The sequence below is a fragment of the Lissotriton vulgaris genome, chromosome 12 (assembly GCF_964263255.1).
Source record: "Lissotriton vulgaris chromosome 12, aLisVul1.2, whole genome shotgun sequence".
Lineage (NCBI taxonomy): Eukaryota > Metazoa > Chordata > Amphibia > Caudata > Salamandridae > Lissotriton > Lissotriton vulgaris.
In genome coordinates this window covers 74,618,526-74,639,085 of record NC_141700.1, presented here as the reverse complement: position 1 = coordinate 74,639,085, position 20,560 = coordinate 74,618,526, and the positions used below count along the sequence as shown (strand labels likewise).

The window sequence follows — 20,560 nt, the reverse complement described above, 5'->3', positions numbered from 1 at the left end:
GACCTTCAGTTTATTGGTTCAGATGCAAACAACGGGTTTCTGTCTCATCCCACGTTCCCAGAGACCCCCTGTTAACCCCTTCCATGCTGATGATGAACCCCAGCCGTCATGCACTACGGTGCTCGTGTGCTGATGACGGCTGGGGTTCGTCACGGCCCGCCCCTGTTCGTGTTGTTTACAGCACACCAGGGGAATCGCGGCCGCATGGAAGGGGTAAAGGATGGGCGTATGGGGGCTACTTTCTTTCCGACCCGAAGTCCCAGAAACATAACAACAGTCGGTGCCACTTTTAATTGGCAATCAGCTACATGTGCTTAGAAACCGCGCCAGTGCGCTATGAAGTGCTACATAAACATACATTCCTCCAGGGAGCGAGTATCTTGCAGTTCTCAGTTGGGAGGACTTCCGCCGAGCCGCAGGGGGACATTTCACATTGCAGGCATGTGGGTTTGGCCAGGACGCCTCTTAATGTCCTTCTATTTTTACATTCACGCGAGCCCTGGGAGTAGAGCTCGTTCCTGCGCGAGGGCGCGCCAGGACAGTGTTCTGCGTCACTAGTGCGGTCCAGCATCGCCTTGCAGCCGTCACGTGGCTGCCTCGCAGACTTTTTCTCTAGTGTGTGTTAGACGGACCGGGAGGGTCGGCCGAGGATAAGGGGAGAGGTCTCCGGGGAGAGCCGTCTCCAGCGATCGTACAGACAAGTAACTTCCCCCCCACAGACGGACACCACACAAGGTTGAAGTTCAACGAGACTTTATAGGCAATTCTTTAAGTTTACGATGGAATGGTACAAGGAGGTCTGGACTCAGGGGTCCCCTCGATTCTAGTCTCTGGTTTGGGAAAAGGGTAGCGGGACAGTCTTGTTACCAAAAAGATGAAAATAGCTCTCAATCCTCGAGCTCGGCGTTCTAGATGATCGGGCCGCGGCGGAGCCAGCAGGTCCCGAGATGGACGAAGGAAACGACGGTCCGCGGCGGAGCCTGCAGGTCCCGATGAAGATGGTGGTTACAAACGGTCCGCGGCCACGCCAGCAGGTCCCGACGACGATGAAGGATATGAAGGTTACGAAGGTTGCGGCAGCACCAGCAGGCCAGACGATGGTGCACAAGACAGAGCTACGGCAGCGCCGGTAGTCCGTCAAGGATGAGTTCTTCTTTGCGTCTCTCGACTCCAAGATACAACTGCCTTCCTGCTCTGGAGCTGCCCCAGTTATAGGGCTGGTGTGCTTTGATGTCCGGACCCTCGCACTTGGAGGTCGGGAGGTCCGGGATGAGGGAGTCCAGACACCCAGCAGGGGGGTGGAGCCGGCGCCCGGGGAGGCGATGGGCGAGCGGCACTTGGCGGGGGAGAGCCATCAACACCTCTTTCTCCCATTGACTTGCCAAGTAGCCCGCTCACCTCCTGGGTGGATGGTGGTGCCGGGATGTCTGAGGTCGGGCCAGGCCCAGGGTTGAGGTCGATCGGGGGCCAGGCGGCCTCGTGGTGGATGGTCCAAGATGGCGCCCCAGGATGGGCGCGAGGGCCGGCAGTGGATTGGACCCACGAGGTTGACATGCTCGAGGGCAGGGGTCTCTGAGGGGGCAGAGGACGTGCAATGGTGGTGTGTGGTACTTGTGGGCCTGGACTCGGGCCTGGTTGGGCCGGGGGAGAGCGGCCCTTCATGTGGCCTGTCCAACAGTGTGTATGAGAGGGGGGTTAAAATCTATTAAAACAGCAAAGATAGAACCAGAGAAGACAGGCGGAGAGAGCTAACGTGAGGATAGAGACAATATATAGAATAATAGATGAGGAACAGTGAATTATGGGGATGTTTTTCACCGAGCGGTTCTGAGTGACGTCAAATAGACAACAAGAGCGAAGCTCGAGCTGTCTGTGATGTCACTCAGAACCCGAGGTGGAAAATAACTCCATAATTCACCTTTTAACCATTCTATGTTTTGTTATGTATGGCCGCCAAAATCATCTGCCTCCTGCTTTCAGCTACGAAGGTCAGGGGCTTAACTGGGGAGCCATACATGGCCTCTGTTATGTATCCCGCTCCTAAAGGTAAAAAAAACTTACCTCACATCCTTGACTGGCCCCCACCACCTTCCCTGCCTTCCTTCCCCCTCCTGCAGCTGTGCTTTCTGCTTTCAGTCAAAGCAGACCAGCAGCGCTGCGATAACCGTCTCTCAGAGGGCCCCGTCACCTGGCCTGGGACCTCTATGACATCATAACAGTGGGTAACCAGTGTTGTTGTCAACTGTTGCCACGTCATAGTGGACAAGTGTGGCTCAATGGTTAGAGCGGCAGACCTTGATGCAGAGCTCTGGCCCGGGACCAGGGTTCGATTCCCGTCTCGGGCTCAAAATTCCTCTGACCCGATATTCTCGCCTCGGTGCCTAGTCTAATCATGGGTCCCACGCTGCAACTCTTGGCAATAGCTTGCTTAATCTCCACAACAGCCCCAACAACGCTGGGATCCCTGGCTTCACCATGGGGGTGCCCAGGAGTGGACACTTCACAAGAAAAGCCAGGAAGGGTTCCTTAGCGGTATGAGTACAAGCACCGGGAGACCCGGTCCGGTAGCAGCACGCTATACAAGTACAACATTTACATAGCAGTGAGATTAACAAGCGAAAATATGCGATAGATGCTCTCTCTGAGAGCCATACATACTAATATAACGAGAGATGAAATGAAGGGCTATAAGAGAGAAAGGAGGAAAACAGATGGAAGAGAGAGAAACAAAGGGAGACGTACAGAAAGTGGGGACATACATTTTCCTAATGCAAATGGACTGAAGGCGTGGCAGATATTTTGGGCTGTGGCTCCTCAGAGACGCTAAAAGTTTTCTCAACCGACGCCGTGTTTTATACTTTTTTGTTTTACATAAACAGACTCTGAAATCTGACGTTTGTTTTTGTAATACAAAACCCTGGGAGTTTTCTCCTAAGGTGTGGGGGCATTTTTCATCAGTGCTTAATTTGTAAAAATATAAGTGCAAGGGCCCTGGGAACGAGGCCACTGCAGCTAGCAACATCTATCTATTGCCCCTGCCAGTGCTGTCAGTGACAGAGCCAACACAACAACTAATCATCACACTCCTGCAAGTGTGAAAATTCAGACTATCACATGCCCCCAATGCAAAAAAAATGGTTTTGGTGGCAGGTATTAGTAATTTTTACGGCATATTGAATGGATAAACAAGTGTTGTCTAAATTAGATACACAGCGTCACCATGTGGCAGACTGTCGTAAGTCCTGGTGTTGACAATCAAGTGGTGTGCACCGGAGCCTACCGGCTCAAATTAAGCACTGTTTTTCATCTTTTCTGTTTGGGACCGCAGCTTTCCCTGGCGGCCCGAACTGGAAGCAGGTCAGATCGTCCCCTCTAAACAGGGTAAACTGTCTGATGTACCTACACTGATAGCCGCAATTCCGTCGGGCTGTTGGTGTAAGGTTTCCATTGGCGGAGCCATTGAGGGCACCACTGGCGGAAATAGAATGCACAACTCTAAAAAGAGCAGGAGTATGGAATACACGGCCAAAGGTGCAGCAGAGAACCCCTTCTACCAAACTCTGAGGTTCTTCGTCTATAGTGGTCGCACACTCCGGGTAAGGAATATTTTGTAAACGAAGTAAGGCCCTTGTAGGTAATCAGTCCTGTAGCCAGGAGTGTAGATTATTTAAGTAGGTTTATTCAGTTACAAGTAAGATGGTAAGTATTGTCCCACCACGGACAGCATCCAACTGCTCAGCCCCACTCATTCCAACTCACCACTCGCACAAACCATGCACTCGTGAACATTCTATTACATCGTATTCACACCGGCTGAGCAGCAGGGAGACAACAGGGTATAACAGAATAGAGTGACAGGCACTGGGGATGACTACTTCACCCCATTTCGTTACTGATACTGTTTCTAACCCTTGGATTTCCACCTGCAACTAGTTATAGTGATGTTTGTTGGTCAAATTAGGTGGATTAATCCATACCCAAAGAACTCCACCAGAATGCATTAGGTTATCATACAAATCCCAGCGCTTGCAGTTCTCCCATTAATGCCAAGGAGCAGGCGTCCATCCGCTTCCTACACGCACCCCTGACCGCAAGGTCTGTTGCTCTGCCAAGCTCCCAGAATGCATTGCGCCTCACGCCTTGATTGCGCAGTGTTCTGACCCACAGAGAAGTAATGAGCTTCCGCAAGCTGGTGGGATTATTGCATTTCACTTTCAGCGGATATAGGAGAGAATAAATAAACGTTGATTGCAAATCCTGTTCTGGCTAGACTTCTACAGGGTGGGGATCATGGTGGGGTGAGTGGAAGGTGGTGGGCGGTCGCCAAGACTCTGGAGGATAAAGCATGTCCAGTCAGTTTTCTGATGGACCCTTCTGTGCGGGAAAGGTGTGGATAGAAAAATGGCACTTTTAGGGACAACCTGTAGTCCAAAAGTAATTGCCCACATGGAAAAATAAGGTATAAATAGATTCTGTCTTGTTTGTTGTTTAATGAGTCATAAACAGATTCCATTTTAATGTAGCTGGAGGGGGGTTAATGCACCTGCAGTAGAGCTCTACATTGCCAGGTGTAATACTGGTGAGATAACTCAGAGGGTGAATGCACTTGAAGGAGAGATTTCTTCGTAATCGTGGGTTAAAGTTTTTCATCAAAAAGTGGGTTTATGTGCCTGCTGCGGAGAACTACATGTGATGTGGAAGTCACAGATTTCTATATTATGCATGACAACTGAGGAGGTTAATGTGTTTGTTGAAAATAGGCTACGTACCCTAAATGTCATAGGTTACAGTGAGTTGAAATGGCTATGTGAGTTATTCACTTCCTGCGAGCATTTGTGTGTAACCTACATGGCATAATATTAAATGCTTGCATGTTTAAAATCAACCTTTTCTTATTCAAGGCTGATCAAATGTTTTTAGTGTGAAAGGAATACACACTTGTTCTTAAGTGCCATAAACACTCACCTTATATTGTGTCCTTTAGCAGTGATTGTTAGTGTAATATACACACGGACAGTCGCACCTGACCTATAAAGAGCAACATTTATCAATATGGACAGCTTAAGTCAAAAAGCACTTTTAAACCTCATTTTATCTCTTGAAACTTGTGAAGTGACTCCTTTTTGCACCTTTGTTTGTTACTGAATCTGAGAAGACGTTTCAACCTGTGCTGTTTGAAGCCCGGCCGCGCCCTGCAGGCGCTGCAATTCCAAGAAAGGAGTTAGTGGTTGTTGGGCAAAGTGATGCTTTTACAGCTGCACTTTCAGGAAAACATGAACTTGTGAATTCTTGCAGACTGCAGCATCACAGGGCAAAGCAAACTCAAAGTGCTTGAACCTCCTGAGTATTTGCCAGCGTCAGACACAGCTTTGGGACACATTGGGGAGAGTCCATGGGCCTGGCCCAGGTCCTGGTTCCGGAATAGATGCAGGTTCCAGAACCCACATAATTTTCTTGTAGACATGTGTATAGTGTGTCCTTCTAAATCCTCTTGGAAATGCCCATCTCTCTCGCTACAACATGGGGCTGATATGTACACATTTTCGAGGGCTGCTTTTAGTTCCCGGTCCGTCACTGGTCATCCCATTGATTGGCCGAGACCATTTATGAAGCGCAAAGCGCTACTTTAGAAAGAAGTGAGGCGCTATTGAGGAAGAAGGAAACAAAATGGTGCAGTCTCCAGTGGTTGCCTGTTGATGCTCCCCATACCACCACCTTGTTGTGTAGCACATCACAGCCACCATGAGCTGCAGAGATGCACTTGTCTAGGGGCACCAACACCCATGGGTTCCCACATCAACAACCTGTCACTTGAAAGTGGTAAGGCCCCCTAGAGCGTCTCCTTTGTCGGGATATCTCTGTTTGGAGGAGGCAGCCACGTAACATCTTCCCAAACCAAGGGGCGAGGCAGCTTTTTGGTCACATTCCACCTTTCAGTTCGCCATGTCTTTTTAGGCTGGTCTGGGAAAGTGGTTCAAAGAGATTTAGCATTTAGTGGCAGCATTTCAGTTATTGTGGTCACATTATATTCTTGAAGCATGTGGTGTTTCATTTTCTGCCCTGTGAGGTCGCGATATGGCGTGTGTGGATAAAACAGACCCCTTGAACTTGACTCTGTCTACTACCCAATGGAAAGAGCACAGAAATGATGTCATCCACCATTTGACCCCCAATGGCAACACTTGTGACCCCATCTCCCACACAGCTCTAACCTAAAACCCTTTCTATGTGTAACAAAAGACACGTTGTTCTCACTCTAAGACAAGTTTAACAGGTCATTGGTCAGTCCATGGCGATGGATAGTCCGCGGTTATAGCGCCGTCCGAGGTGATGCTGTAGGACGAGGTTAGGGCTGCAAAGAAGCATAAGACTCCTCAGTTCTATAACCTCAGTGTGGGGTGTAACCCCACACTCCATACTTCGTGTGGTAGGGGTCACCTGGTCATAGTTCACTTGATGTCCCACAGATGCATCTTTAGAGCTTCCTCGCGCTGTGCCAGACTTAAGGGCCTTGCTTCGAGTTTGGTGAATGGGCTCCTCGTTCGCAAACTTGGCTGATACCCTGTCCGCCGTATTACAAGTGCCGTAGCCCAAAGTACCCGCCGAGGATGTTTGTGGCACAGCATTTCCAAACTCTACATAAGTCCCTTGGTTACATCATGAAAGTAGGGCCAAGAGGTTGCTCAGTTGCCAGCCCAGTACTGCCATTATTGTGTTTCTTTGCACTTCTTTGGGTTGACTCTGGCTTGAGAGATCTGTTTGGCGTTTCCCATCCTTGGATTGCAATCAGTGGTTAGCGTGTTTGAGCATCTGATAAGTGAGAAAAATGCCAAAAAAAACTACAATGAAGTATTTTGAGCTTAATTTGAGTTTAGCAGTTTTTTTGTGAGAGTGAGTGTACTCAAGGACCAATAACATAAATTTTGTACTGAGGCAGTGTGCTTCAACATTTGCACTAGACTAGAGTGACCACCGCCTTATCAGGTCATTAAGGACACCTTTTCCAGTCTTACATTCTTGTATGATCCCCTAGTGCATTCTGGGCATTGTAGCCTTGCTTTGCTTCCAAGGAATCAGAGTAACACATCTGAAAACAATGATTTGTATGTGCAAAGGTCAGGACTGAAGACATTGTCTGTAATGATCTGGAGCGAGGTGGTCATCCTAGTGGGCACCTACCGACCAGTGCAATAACAAAACTGGCAAAGATGGAATGTTGGCATCTATCAGTCTCAGCAAAAGTCGCTTGTACGTTTGTGGTTCGGTGCCAGAGGACCAAAATGGTGCTGCCTAGGCAGAATTCTTAAGAAATTTAGCCCAGTATATTTTTGAAGCAACCAGAAGGCAGGAGCCTGCTGGCTGACAGCGGGCTTGTCGATGTTAGAAAGAAAGTAAAGCAAAACTAAACAACAATTTCATTGAGCAAAGGAACTAGTACTCCGAAGTTACTTATGCTTGAGTGCCGGATTACTCATGAATTTAGGCGCAGTAGATTTTGTTGCTGAGTCACAAGACACAGCCCGATTCACCAAGATATTAAAACATTTACACTTGTATGGGTGCACTCACGTTTGTGTGTGGTTTGTTGCGTTTCGGAAGTCTCAGTGGCTTCTCAGAGTTCACCTAGGAAGCTGCAAACATCAGAGGTACACAGGAGTACTCCTTGACATGTGTGAGAATTCAAGTTTACTATAATGTGAATGAATTTCTGCGTATGCGGTTGTACATAGTGTGCAGATAGGCGTTTGAAAATGTCTCACAAGAGTTAAATTGCACTTGCTAATTTCTTTTTCTTCACCAGTGGAATATTTCTCCCTTTGAGAAAAATCTTAACCCTCCCTCCAACTCCACAACCTCCTGTCCACCATTTCTGTGGACTATCTCCTTTTAAAACTCTGCCTGGTCAGTGCTGGCCTAGTGCTCCCCAGTGTGAGGGCTCAGAGCATGGCTGTACCAGATGTGGATAGGCATGCTGGTAAAGGCGAGGGCTGCTGGGTCACCCATCCGCCTCCACACATGGTACCCACAGCCAGCTAAGCCATAGCCTGCCAATACTCTGCATATTTTCCTGACCCCTTGTAATCTGGATTGGGCCTCCTCTTCTATCTACCCACAACTTCAGAGACGGCCGTAAATGGGAGTGGAATTGCCCCCCGGCCCCCGAACTTTGTTAACAATCAATATAACAAACTTGTAAATGCTGTGTCATTCTTAGGTTCGGCGTAGAGATATCTGTAGCCGCCTCCTTACTCATGTTTTCCCAAACAAATAATAACAAAAATGCATACGTGGGCTTTGGGTTAGCCCACCTAATCTATTGGTCTGTTCAGATGTCTGTCACAGTTATTCAGTCCGATTCGCCCATTACCTGCCTTGCACTTTGAGTGGAGCCATTTTCCTGCTCACATGCAGGGCCGGACTGGGAACTGAAAGCAGCCCTGGCAAATGTTGCTAGACCAGCCCCCGTTCGGCGCATAGCGAGCGAGCCCGACCACTCCTAGAGGGGTTTGGAGTGGGGGTATTCTCCCTGCAAGAAAATTTGGGTAAAAGACAGACCAAAACTGTGAAATTTACAGCACATTTATCATTACATATTCAATTGTATCAACTCTCAAATTTCAACCTGACACTATGGCAGCGGTTCGCCGCGGATTTCATATAGATCGCCCATCCTGCAGACTTTATTCCCCTTTCAAATTGTCTCTTCTGCTGGTTTTGATTAAATCACTTACATTTAAACCTAGTCCTTCCTTGAGGCTCAGTGAGTTAAGTGCAGGGCCCGGCCATCACTGAGGGAGGGAGGGCCACAGCCCGGGGAAGGCTACAATTTTCCGGCACTTACTGTCACCGCCACCCCCTGCTAAGGACCCCTCATTGGACGCCTCGTGACGTGAAACACACAAAAAGCTGCGCCCATGGAAAACACAGTGCTAGGAGTGAGTTAACTCTCGCCTCTGGCATTAGCTGTGATTTTCGAGTACTGACAAGACCAGCTAAGCCTTCCATCCTCCCAGGGTCGGTAAATCAGGCCTCTGTAAGCCTCATGTGCCATCTCAATCCATTCCTCTTGGCCTCCCCTTGCTATATTCAGCGCCCCATGCCCCTTGGATCAGATCCTTTATTTAAAAACAAAACCTAAAATAAAGAATAAAATGTGAAATAAATAACCAGTCTCTTCAGTTTCCCGCGTGTGTGTGTCTCACTAAAATCTATGTCAGTTTTCATACAGAGCCAAAATTTCTTGTATGATTTGAATATTTCCAAGGCTTTGCCAGTGCACGTAACACAGGCATGTTACAGGCAGAGGCGGCATTCTACAGGAAAAGATGGCTGTCGGTAGAGGCGGGCTCCTACAGGGCAGGCCGTGGCCTGCCAGTGTGCTCCAGCTGTAGGCCTGTCTTCAAATTTCACAGAAAGAGAATTATTCTTTCTTTTTCATATTTTTTCCACTTGATGAGGCTTCCACAACATTTATATTATTCCTCCTTTATTGCTGCTAATTAAGTCTTAAAAAGAGCTAGATCAGTAACGTGTGCACAGAAGTCAGTCTTTCTGGGGGGAAGGCTACGTGATAGGGCCACTGTTTAAATATCACAATGAGGGAATGCCTTAAATTTTAAGTTTCATGTATTTAAAGGTTTGTGGCATTGCTGCTTTCAAAGTATTAGACAATTTCTTTGCATTTTGGTTTATTTGGTTTTTCGTGTTAGAGTATGATAGTTGGTTTGTGGGCATACAATTCATGGGTATATGTTGGATAAAGACAAGTGCTGCAAACATCACTGTGCACATCCCCGATCCGAGGGAGTCTCCAACCCCTCGGCACGGACTAACCATAAAATCTAGCGCAGCTCGCCTTTGAATGGCAGAGCAACGGAGCCCCCCGGATCTTAAGAAGAGTGAATCTGCTGGCCTCTGGACCAGCGAACACAGGCTGCAGGCCATGAAGTAGACGACATGGTAATGTTCACTACTAGCACGGAAAATAGAGTATCATGGGGGCTGAGAAGATGTGGCAGAACTCTACTAACCGGCCAATGGCAACTTTAATTGATTAGTACACTATCCCATCTCCCATGTGGAGGTTGGAGCAGCAAGGCACCCGGGATCTGGACTGCTGATTATCAGATAACTCTCCATCGAGAGTTGCCAATATGGTGCGACTGTACCTGAGCAGGACACTGAGCGCCATCATTTAAGCATTTTGCACTCAACTGGGCAGAGAGACATGGGCCTGTAAATACTCCTACTGTGCTCCCTCGATACGTGTAAGACTATTGCTTCGCTTCTGTGGCACTGGACTAGAGTCGAAATTCACGCTTGCAAATTATTGCCTGCACTCTACCACAACAACAAGCTAGTGAACTCATAGTGGCGGCCACACGGCACAATAGCTCTTTCACATACAAAGACAGTAAAATATACATCGCATTGGCAGACCTTTGCGCATTCCCCCGATCTGACTTTGAGTAACAGAAGGAAGCGCCTGTTTGTCACAATGAATACATCCACTCTGCGCTGCGGTTGCGGAACTGGGCCGGGGCTTAACCAGGCTTTAATTGCTTTTAATTCCTGCCCGGTCGCGACGCCCCCAGAGACAGTCACAGTACTTGCCCAATAATTAAATGATCAGGGTCAACACTCACCTGTGGGCGCCGGGTGGCAGCCTGCAGACACGGCCCGGGGGGCGGGGCAGGCTACAAGTAAATTATGGGGTCAGGGTCTCTCCAGGCTCTGCTCCAGCCTCTCGATGTCTCACTCTCTGGCCTCCTCATGCGCACTTTTTAATGCGCGACTCCAATGCATTGCACATGATCACCCCTGACCTGGACCTCTGATTCCAGACCCCCCACCGTAAGGGTGAATGACGCACTGCGCAGACGTGAAGGCGGATACTGAAGACGCCGCACATGGTGATGGTGCAGACAGTCAGACCAGCCAGTGGATTGTTTTATAAATAATATGCTGTAGTGCTAGCAGTGCTGGACACGGGCAGACAGTGCGTGCAGCACCAGCAGCTGCATTTTATGCAGATAGTTGAGTGTTTGTTTGCTGCTCGATCACGCCAGGTTCCAAATCGGCCCCAGCAAACAAAACCGGCCCCCAACATACAAAACCGGCCCCCACCCCATCCAGCCGACCGGGGGATTGCCCGGTGCCCGGAATTGCCAGTCCGGGCCTGCTCACATGTGCCCGCCCAGCCGCTTGGAAAGGAGTGCACTTCAGTACCTGGGGGGGTCGTACCCCTGGACTGCTGAGCCATCTGTATTTTCATATGTTTATATAAGTCCCAATTTATTTTGCATATGTTTGAAAACATTTTAAAATCAGTGCATGCTTGTCAAGTCCAGACCCACTGTATTTGCCTGTTCTTGTTTTTTAGAGATTTTTTGTTTCAAATTAATGCTGTATATGGATGGTTCTGATTGATATATGGTCAAAAATTTCAAACAACGAACCAATCAATACAGAGAGTTGCATGTAATGGGCAAGACCTATTTTAGAAAATTATTTGGTAGAACTAAGAGCTTTTAATATTCCTCTTAATGTGGGGTCGTTTGGGAGTTGTGCCTGGCAAAACCCATGGTAATACTCTAAGTACAACAACAGGCCAGAAGAATGTGTGCGCTTTTACTTACTTCTGGTTGAAAATGGAGCAGTTTTCCCCTCATGGCTATATAAGAAAGGTAAAATAGTTTTATCCCAGTTTCACTGAGTCATGAAAAGTGCCAGCAGCAACGCGTTGAGGTCGAAAGCAGGAGGGGTTTGCATGCATTTGCCTTAAATGGCGTTATAATGCATGGGGGTGCCAAAGAGTTGAGCAAGCATATTTAATGTAACTCTTTCGTTGACGTTGCTTTTTCATCATCCCTTTGCAGCCGGAGCCATGGTTTTTCGAGAGCTGGTTCGAGGCATCGGAGCCGGAGCCAGGTGAGTCGGAGCCAGGGGAGGATGAAGAGGAGGAAGTAATACCTACGCCAGCGACAATGGAGGTGGACTTGAAAACGAAACCAGAAAAGCCAACTTCCCCCCGGAAATCTGAGGCGGAAGTGCAGATAGAAAGACATGTGAAGGAGAAACAGGAGAAACTTCCGGCGAAGATAGAGAAAGCGAAGCAGGAAAAAGCAAGTAAGGAATTGGCTGAGCCAAGGGATAAACACCAGCAAGCAAAGTCCAACAAACCTAGGAAGGAGCTCAAGGAAGCGGAAGTGAAGAGAGAGGACAACAACTTCCTTGTCAAAGAGCGGAAGGTCAGGGGTGCCCCCACAAGCGTGAAGAGCAAAGAGTTTAAGAAGGGCAAGGTGGAGAACGGACGGCCTCAGAAGTGGGACATGCAGGGCAGGAGTGAGAAAACTGCCCGCGTGCCGAACAAGGAATACAATAAGCGAGCCCTGAAGAAGGACCCGCCAGAGGACAGGCGGCGAAAGGAGCACACGCCCCAGCGGAACCAGAAATGGCCTCGAAAGGACAACCCGCGGGGGCTCAATGGCAGCAGTAGGCAAAACACCCACCACAAGTTCTTCCCACAGAAGGAGGATGAGAAGAGGAGGTTCTTTCCAAAGAGCAAGAATGGGGCCCTCAAACCGCACGACTGACAGCAACGGCCACACCCCTTGAGAACTTGAGAGGCGATGAACAAGCCACAAGCACCACTAATCGCCTTTGGGCAAGCAATGTGACTGACAGCCTATGAACACACTAAATAGATCCTAGTAAATGGTTTCTAAAACACTATGTTTGCATTTAAATGAGACTGCAGTTGTGCACAAACACAAGGAAATGGGCGGAACTCCCAACCGGATGGCATTGCTGTGCCATTCAAGCTTGACGTGTGACTGACTCTTCTGCAGCCCTCCTGGCCTTTCAGAGGCAAGAGCCTGCCAGGAAAATTTCCTTTGCTCCTTTAAGCCTTTCCACCATGAAGTTGTAGAAACACCACCCAGTGCAATATGCTCTGTTGTGTCTTCCTGGAAAAAACACCCCCATCAATGAAACTCCATTTCCCAAAAACTACCAGGAATCCACCTCTCACTGTGGTATTAAAATGAATTGTCAACCTGTCTCTTTGCTTATCTTATTTGGATTACTGTTTATTTGCATCACTGGTTATGGCTGATACTTGATTTGTAGCTGGTATTATGCTTTAGGGTGTTTGGATCTGTGGCAGCTCACACATAGTTGGCACCAAAGCCTCTGTGAAACTCTAGACAATCTTGTTGAAACAAAGGGGAAACAAAAAGAGTTTCCGCGCTCACAACCTGACTGCCAGAATGTCTATTCTTTGAATGAATTGTTTAAGAATAGTTCTTTTCATAGCTCCACATCCTTGTGTGGCCTGCCACCTGCTGGAATATTTTGTAACACTTTCAACATGCTGCATTTTTTAGGCCTTTTGATGTCATTACAGCTCAAGTGCTAAGTGATTTCCAAAGGATTAGTATCAAAACAGAGGAGTCTTGGGCTATTACTGCTTTTGTCGGAGCAGAAGGTCCATACACGACGTGCCCAAATTACACAAAATACAAAGAATGTCGCGTTGTTCCTAATGAAAGAGAAAGGTGTCGGTACAGTCTGTAGTGCAAGTGGATTAGAACAGGGTAGCCAAGTAGTCACCCTGGGAATCCATTTTGTTGGATTTAATGCCCTCACACACCCTTTCAGGTGTCATGCTTCATCATTTGGGCTGCTCCTCGTTGGGCCGGCGGTGCAATACCCAAAGGATACCTGGCAACATTTGAATTACATGTCATCTTAGCCTTAAGACCTTCATCCTTGCCAATGTTGTTGTGAAGAGGAAGATACAAAGACATCCTTTGGCCTTTAAATGGCACCAGCTAATGGGGTCGGGTGAAGTTATTCATCTGTAGCAGTGATTCTCCTGAGAAGCCTTCACATATTGCACCTTCCATCCTCTGAGCGACCACTTCCAAAAGAGAGCGACTTTGTAACCACTCGGTGTCATTAGGAGGATAATGTCGCCCAATAATCATAAACGCAAAGGCCTGCAGCAATGGTGATTTCATCCAGACCCGGTGTTCAAGGCAGTGCTTGCAGTGTGCGATGACATGCTTTCTGAGAGTGGCAGAACATGTTCATCTGATTTAACAAACTTGTCTGAGGTGCCAGGATACAGTCATTAAGAGGCAACTGTAGTTTGGAAAAGAATATGTCAGGACTATAAACATGGTGTCCCAGTGGTAAGGAGTTAAATTGGTCCTTCTTCTCGCCACAGTACATTGGGTCCCTTTTGTCCACTGTAAAGCAGCATTTTCTAAAGGCCTCTGGGAACTCCAGGTGGGAATATTGCACCCGTTAAATTCTGAATCCATGGATCGCGATATTACTCGTCCGTGCAGTTTTCAGTGGGTTCAGGTTTTTGCGCCATTGTGAGTTCTGCACGCTGCAGTGGTGTTTTTTTTAACTGTTTTACCCCATTCTGAGATGCAAAAACTGGAAGTGATGCAGTTACCCCTACATATAATCCAAAAGGTTTTTATGTGGCAAACAATTTGCAAAGAAAAACCTGCAAGTCTGACAATGACCACACATGTTGTTCCTTTATGGGCCTTGAAATAAGGTCCTGAATGTTTTAAGAAGAAAGACAGCCTTTACCAGTGCTTATCACCTCTTTCTAATACTATTTATATATGTGTTGAGTGAGGTCCTTATCCCATGGTGTTAGACTACTTCCGTTGCGTAATGGAGATCACTGGAAGAAACCTTTTTCTGTCTTGGTGGCTGCAGCTTCCCATGTGCGGCCATAATCAGGGCTTTAAAAGTCCACAACTACTACTAGACTTGTTGGTTAAGTGAGTTGTAATTGCAGGTCACTTTCATTGAACAAATTGGATTGGCACACCTTGATTTACAAAAAACACTAAGCATGCTGGGACATCGGGGCTCATACCTACCGTTGCCCAACTCACTTCATTGCAACATACACATTGTTTCCTGTGCTGAGCTATTTTGCTACCTATCATTGTTAATCAAGTTGTAAATTAATAAACATTAGAACTACACCTTCCAGAATGTATGCAGTAGTCAAATTAACCCCTTGCATGCTCGTGACGGCCGGGAGCCGTCACGCTTCACGTTGGGCATGTGCGGAGGACGGCCCCTGGCCTTCCGAATCCCGCCCGCACAGCGCGAAAATTTGCGCCGCATGCAAGGGGTTAAAGCCCAGGACTGGGAATCTGGCAGATTAGTGAATTGCTCCCAATACATATAATGGACAAATTAAATTACAAGACTTATCATGCTTAGTAACACAGGCTGGAAAACCTGGACTGGCTTAACCATGGCCTTAAGGGCTTGGGACAAATTCAGGCATTTGTCACTGTATTTATTTTCCTCTTTCTTAGATTAGAACCCTTGTTCGCACCTTTTTCTGCAGTGCTCAAGTCTGATAGGTTAGGTGGTAAGATATACTGTTGCATTGTCATTTCCTGTTCCCATTTATAACATGACTTGGGAACGTTTTGTGGAAAGCTAATATACAAACACCAAAAATGTGACCAATTACCTCTATGGCTCTTTAAACCCCACACAGTATCAATTAAAGAGTCAGTAAAACTACAGGTGTTAAAATATATTTTTGTTTATTAAGTTAGAATACAAAAATACATATGCTGAAAAATATAAATTGGAGTACTGTTAGCATTGCAGTTGCTCAGTCAGCGTACCCTCTTTCTTGACCGATAATGGCCGTTTAACAAGCAGTGTTTTCGTTCTCTGCAAGGGCTGGCACTGCCCAAACAGAAATATTGACATATTTCTTTTTTTCCCAGGTTTCTATTGCATTTCTGGGGAGATAAGTGTTTTTATGTTTAAAGTGTTTTCTTTCTTTATTAAACTAATCAACACACAGTGATGCAGAATGTTGTTGATTTTAAATAATTTTGTAAATTAAACAGCACAGTTTCCAGTGAGCATAAACACAATTCACTTTTTGGTAACATGTTCTTGCATTGACTTTCATTAACTTACTGTGTATGGGCTTAGTGGCTCTTTTAACAGGGGGTTTTCCATAAATGTGCAGTGGGAAACATGGCTGAGGGCTGTGCATGGTGATGCAGCTGTGGCCCTCCAGACCATTACAAAATCATTTTTTGAAAAATGGAGTGCTACTAGCACTACAAACGTTTGCCCCTATAAAGTGAAAAGAACCAATTTTTTTTCAAATCAGTTAATTATTTTGTGAACAAACATAAAATGGAAATATCACTATTAACTTTTGTGTAGTCTGTATATAGTTATAAGTTATACAGTAGTGAATACCCAATGTTCGAGGATCAGGACATAGAGGAACCATATAGAAAAGCGATCAGCACGTTAAAAATTTAAAGGTTTGGCTTCAAAATAGTTGTGTATTAGATGGTCAGTTTGGTAAACTCTACAACAGTCCAACAAAGCACTGACTTGAGCAGCCCAAAGGATAAGATTTGACCCATGACGTTTCAATTCGCACCTGTAATAGATCCCAGGATCTTCATCTGGGCAAGGTGCGTATGACTGTTGTGAAAATATACTGTGAGGCAGATTTATGAGTTCTGGCGCATCTCTGCAAATCAGCAGGGATGCGCCAGAACTGATGCGTCACGCAATTCCCTCCTTGCGGCACCACAGATGCGCCGCATTTACAATGCGGCGCACCATGGTGCAAGGAAGGGCAGATGCGTGACGCATCTTGTGGTGTACGGGCGGCGCAATGCTGGAGTAGCGTCGCAAGTGTGACGCAACTCCTGCAATGTACAGAGGCCACCCATACATAACGTGGTGCGTCACTCCTTACGCCTGCTTCAAGCAGGCGTAAGGATTTGACGCAGCAGCCTCGTAAAACTGACTCAGTGAAATCTTGTAGATTTCACTGCGTCAGTTTTACGGGGCTTTCCTACAAGGGAACACCCACCCTGCGACAGAACGCCCACATGAAACCTGACTTAGGTTTCATGTGGCGCAGGGCTTTACAACGTGACGCATCTGCCTAGATGCGTCACGTTGTAAATAAGTCGCAGGGATGCGCCACATTTCCGGGCCGTTGCGTCACGCAACGCGGCGTAAACGTGGCGCAAGTCCATCATAAATCTGCCCCAAAATATTAGTGGGAACATAACAATACTATTGTGATACGAAGTCAATAAAAATAAGTGTATGTATATAGAACCCAGAGGAAGAAAGCTGCTGTTTTCTTGGGTATAATGTCACTGTTCCAACACCAATTTGTGAGCATGAAGTGCAGCTGTCCCTTTCTGATTAGCATAGGTTGATTAGTGACCCAGAGCAGCCATATTGCCAGGTTATCCTGTTTATATTAGAGAAGGTCGTACCACTGTTTCCTGTACCATGCCTGATCTGTATGTCCCAGGGAAGCGTGTCTAACTGCTACCTGGGCCATGTCCGCTTTATGTGTGCGCGAAGAAAGCTTGTACCACTACTACTGTTTTTTCATGTCTGCCCCATTTGAAAGTGAGGGAAGCCTATACTGCCACTACCTGTGCCTTTGTGTCTGAAGGAATCTTGCACTACGGCCTACGTGTTGTATCTCCAGTGTGTGTCCGCGGGTTGATTGTACTGGTGGTTCCTTACTCCTCCTGGTATGTTTATTCCAGGGAAGCTTATTGACAAGCTAAGCCATCTGTGGATTTTTAACAGCTGAGGATCTCTCTGTCCCTGAATAACCATCAGGAGTGATTTTTTTTAAAAAAGAGAGCTTTTGAGTATCCCTAAAGGAGTCCGTAAATGAACATTTAGGTCGGTTAGAAAATATTCTACAAGACAGATTGCTGATGCAAGTCCAAGCCATAAAAGTCCCCACAGAAGTCAATTCTGTTACTGAATACAGCTCATTAACAGCTCTCTGCAGCAACATTAGAGTTCCTGAGGAAGGCCTGGAACCAAGGAGATAAACTAAGGGCAGCTGAACACAGGAGATGAAACACGGAGGATGGTCCAATGGCAGGCCTGAGTAATATCTTTAGTTGTGCTTTTTTTCTTCTTCATTCTGAGACTTGTAGTCTTTGACTAATTTTGATAACATGTTAAGCAAGTTGAAACTCTTAAAAAAAGAGGGAGGTTCATCTTAGAAATGCAAAGCAATTTCTGGTGTGAGGTCATACCCTGGCTCTAGGCTTTTTGAGGTCTCTGTGCTGTTTCCACTCACTGCACATCAGAGGTGGCATTTAAATGCCAAGGTAATGTCAGCTGCATAAACGTTGAGATGAATTCTGGTTTCAGCCTAGTTCCTGTTTAAATTTTCTTCTTTACCATCATAACATACAGGTTTATATCCCCAAAATGCTAAAGAACTGGAGGACCCACCCCAACATCTAGAGTGTTCACCACTGGTTAGATGGTTTCTTTCTGTTCCGCTGCTTGATAGCCCAACAGTTTAGTTGACTGTACATTTAATTGACTGTGGTCAGTAAGTTTGTATTTACTTTTGAATCCATCACAACGCCCCTGGGTTTATCTGCAGCCGCATTCCTCTGCGATCATGTTGGGGTATGGTCTGAAGAGCAGGCCGTCCTCGGTCAGCGTCCCAACATTCAGCTTGCCGTACTTCTCCGGCACGCAACACGGGCCACGTCCTAGTGCTGCACCGCTGTCCCTCATTTTGATGAGCAAGATGACGTGGTTGTTGGTCTCGCTCCGTGTGTGCTGTGGCAGCACGCACAGACCCTCGCAGTTGTAGGCAACATACTTGGTAGGGAGGATAATGTTGGTGTGCTCGTGCTCGAATTGCAGTTTCATGGTGAGCTCCTGGAGCCGGCAGAAGGCCTTGCTGCCTGTGCTCCGGTTCTGTCGCGACAGTGTGGTCCGCTTCTTCCAGTACGCTCTCACCGTCTGCATGGCCTTCAGCATTAGCAGCGAGTGCAGTTTCTTATGGCCATGGCTGCCTTCTTTGTGCATCATGCCTCGTGGTCCTGATAAGCTACCTAAATCGAAGGAGCCGTAACAGTGGTCCAGGAGGTGTTTGAGAAGTTTGGCGTTATCCCCGATTACTGGGAGTTTCAACAACTCTTCCAACACAGCGTGGAACTTCTCCATCAACTTCTCCAGAAGTTTCCCCTGCAGCTTTCCCTGTATGAAGTGGCGCTCAAGCAGGGTCTGGCTTCCTTTCGGGAACAGGAACACCAGAGGCTCCTCCGATTCCACTAGCCACTCAATGGCGGCCTTCTCTGAGACATTGAATGGGTTGGACGTTGAGGTCTCCAAAGTCTGGTTGTCGGAGTCTATAGGAAGCACCAATGTTTCCGTCTGCTCTTTGAAACTGCTTAGCACCTTCCCAACAAACGTCGCAAGGATCTCCAGGAAGACGTCAGTGTCTACCAAAGGAGGGTACTCAACGTGATCAGGTGTTCTTACAGCTTCTGTTTTGATTTCTGGTGTCTGCCTGCAGAGAACAGAATTAGTATTTGTTAATATCAATTGTTACACTGTGTCACTGGAAACATATCCCTATATAATGCATAGAAGCCTGCAGCCCCTGAACTTGTCTTTAATTATCAGTCTTGTTATAACATCAATAGCTGCCTGCAATAAGAAAATAATGTGGCTCTAAACTGTAATGTTATACCAGTTATGTTGTGACATCACAATGCCTGTGCCTGAGCCAGCAAATACTTATTATGTGAAATAAAGTTCCCCCAACTGTATATTATAAGATTCCAAGTCACTTCATAGTTCGCTGACCTCATAAAGGCACTCTGCGTGTGGCATCGCACCTCTGTATTGTGACTTATCAATTCTCTTGATATTTACAGTAGGGGGGATTTATAGAATGTGTGAGAGAGACTGTATGTTCTCTATAATGTTTTGGCCTCATGTTACTAATACAAGTGCCTGATGACATGAGAACATGCTCGTAGTAAGAAAATGGTGCACCTTGGAAATTAGAGAACAGATCCACACAGTCAAAATCATATTGCATAAATGAGTCCTTTGTTCTATTCGAGTGGGTTTGTTAAAAGAAGCATTTAGGGTGCAGTGGGAGGGACAAACCATAGACAAAGGTGGCAGTGTTACCCATGTAGGTAGTATTGATAAGAGTCCATCTTGAGGGATTGTGAGTGGAGTGAGCCTTCGAAGGAAGGGGGAATGACAAATCGGGGTGAGAACGTACCCAGGCTTCGGATAATGGTACAAACCGACGACTGCTTCAGTGAATATGCCGGTGCACACGATAGATGCTGCTAGGCATTCACAGAACTTATCCTGAAGCACGCCTGGAAAGTTGTAGTCGTTTGAGGTTTCCATGCACAGCCTGAAAAAGGTTTGCAAGCTGCAGGAAGATGTACATTTCTCCATGCAGCGTTGTAAACATCTGGGTGCAGATTCGAACCTCAGTCCCTCAAGCTCACACTAAAAGATGAGCTTTGACAGGAACTGGCCTGCCTTCCACCTCCCTTCTGCAACCAAGAAATGGAAGCAACCAAACCAGGCTGGAATTAAATGAATGCGTTTGCATCCATTTTAGAGGTTCTACCCGGACTAGCACAGTGTTTGTGCTACATCTTTTAGGTCCAGGTTTCCCTGTAGTATCCATATTGGGAGGTGATGG

General features: G+C 46.9%; 2 protein-coding genes across 5 annotated transcripts in view; one reads left to right on the top strand and one right to left on the bottom strand.

Annotated features, from left to right (window-relative positions):
* JSRP1 (junctional sarcoplasmic reticulum protein 1) overlaps positions 1-13,063 on the top strand; it is a 177,803-nt gene extending 164,740 nt beyond the window's left edge. For all 4 annotated transcript variants that reach the window (XM_086947197.1, XM_086947200.1, XM_086947198.1 and 1 more), the window contains one exon: positions 11,880-13,063. In XM_086947197.1, coding sequence (XP_086803323.1) covers positions 11,880-12,596 — 717 coding nt within the window. In that variant the 3' untranslated portion in view covers positions 12,597-13,063. The remainder of the gene's footprint in view (positions 1-11,879) is intronic.
* Positions 13,064-17,503: 4,440 nt separating this feature from the next.
* AMH (anti-Mullerian hormone) lies at positions 17,504-20,307 on the bottom strand. The gene is made up of 2 exons (XM_086945493.1): positions 20,123-20,307; positions 17,504-19,393 (listed from the first exon to the last, which is right to left on the bottom strand). Exons 1-2 carry the CDS (start codon positions 20,305-20,307, stop codon positions 18,466-18,468), a joined length of 1,113 nt encoding a protein of 370 aa, XP_086801619.1. The 3' UTR covers positions 17,504-18,465.
* Positions 20,308-20,560: the final 253 nt, after the last annotated feature.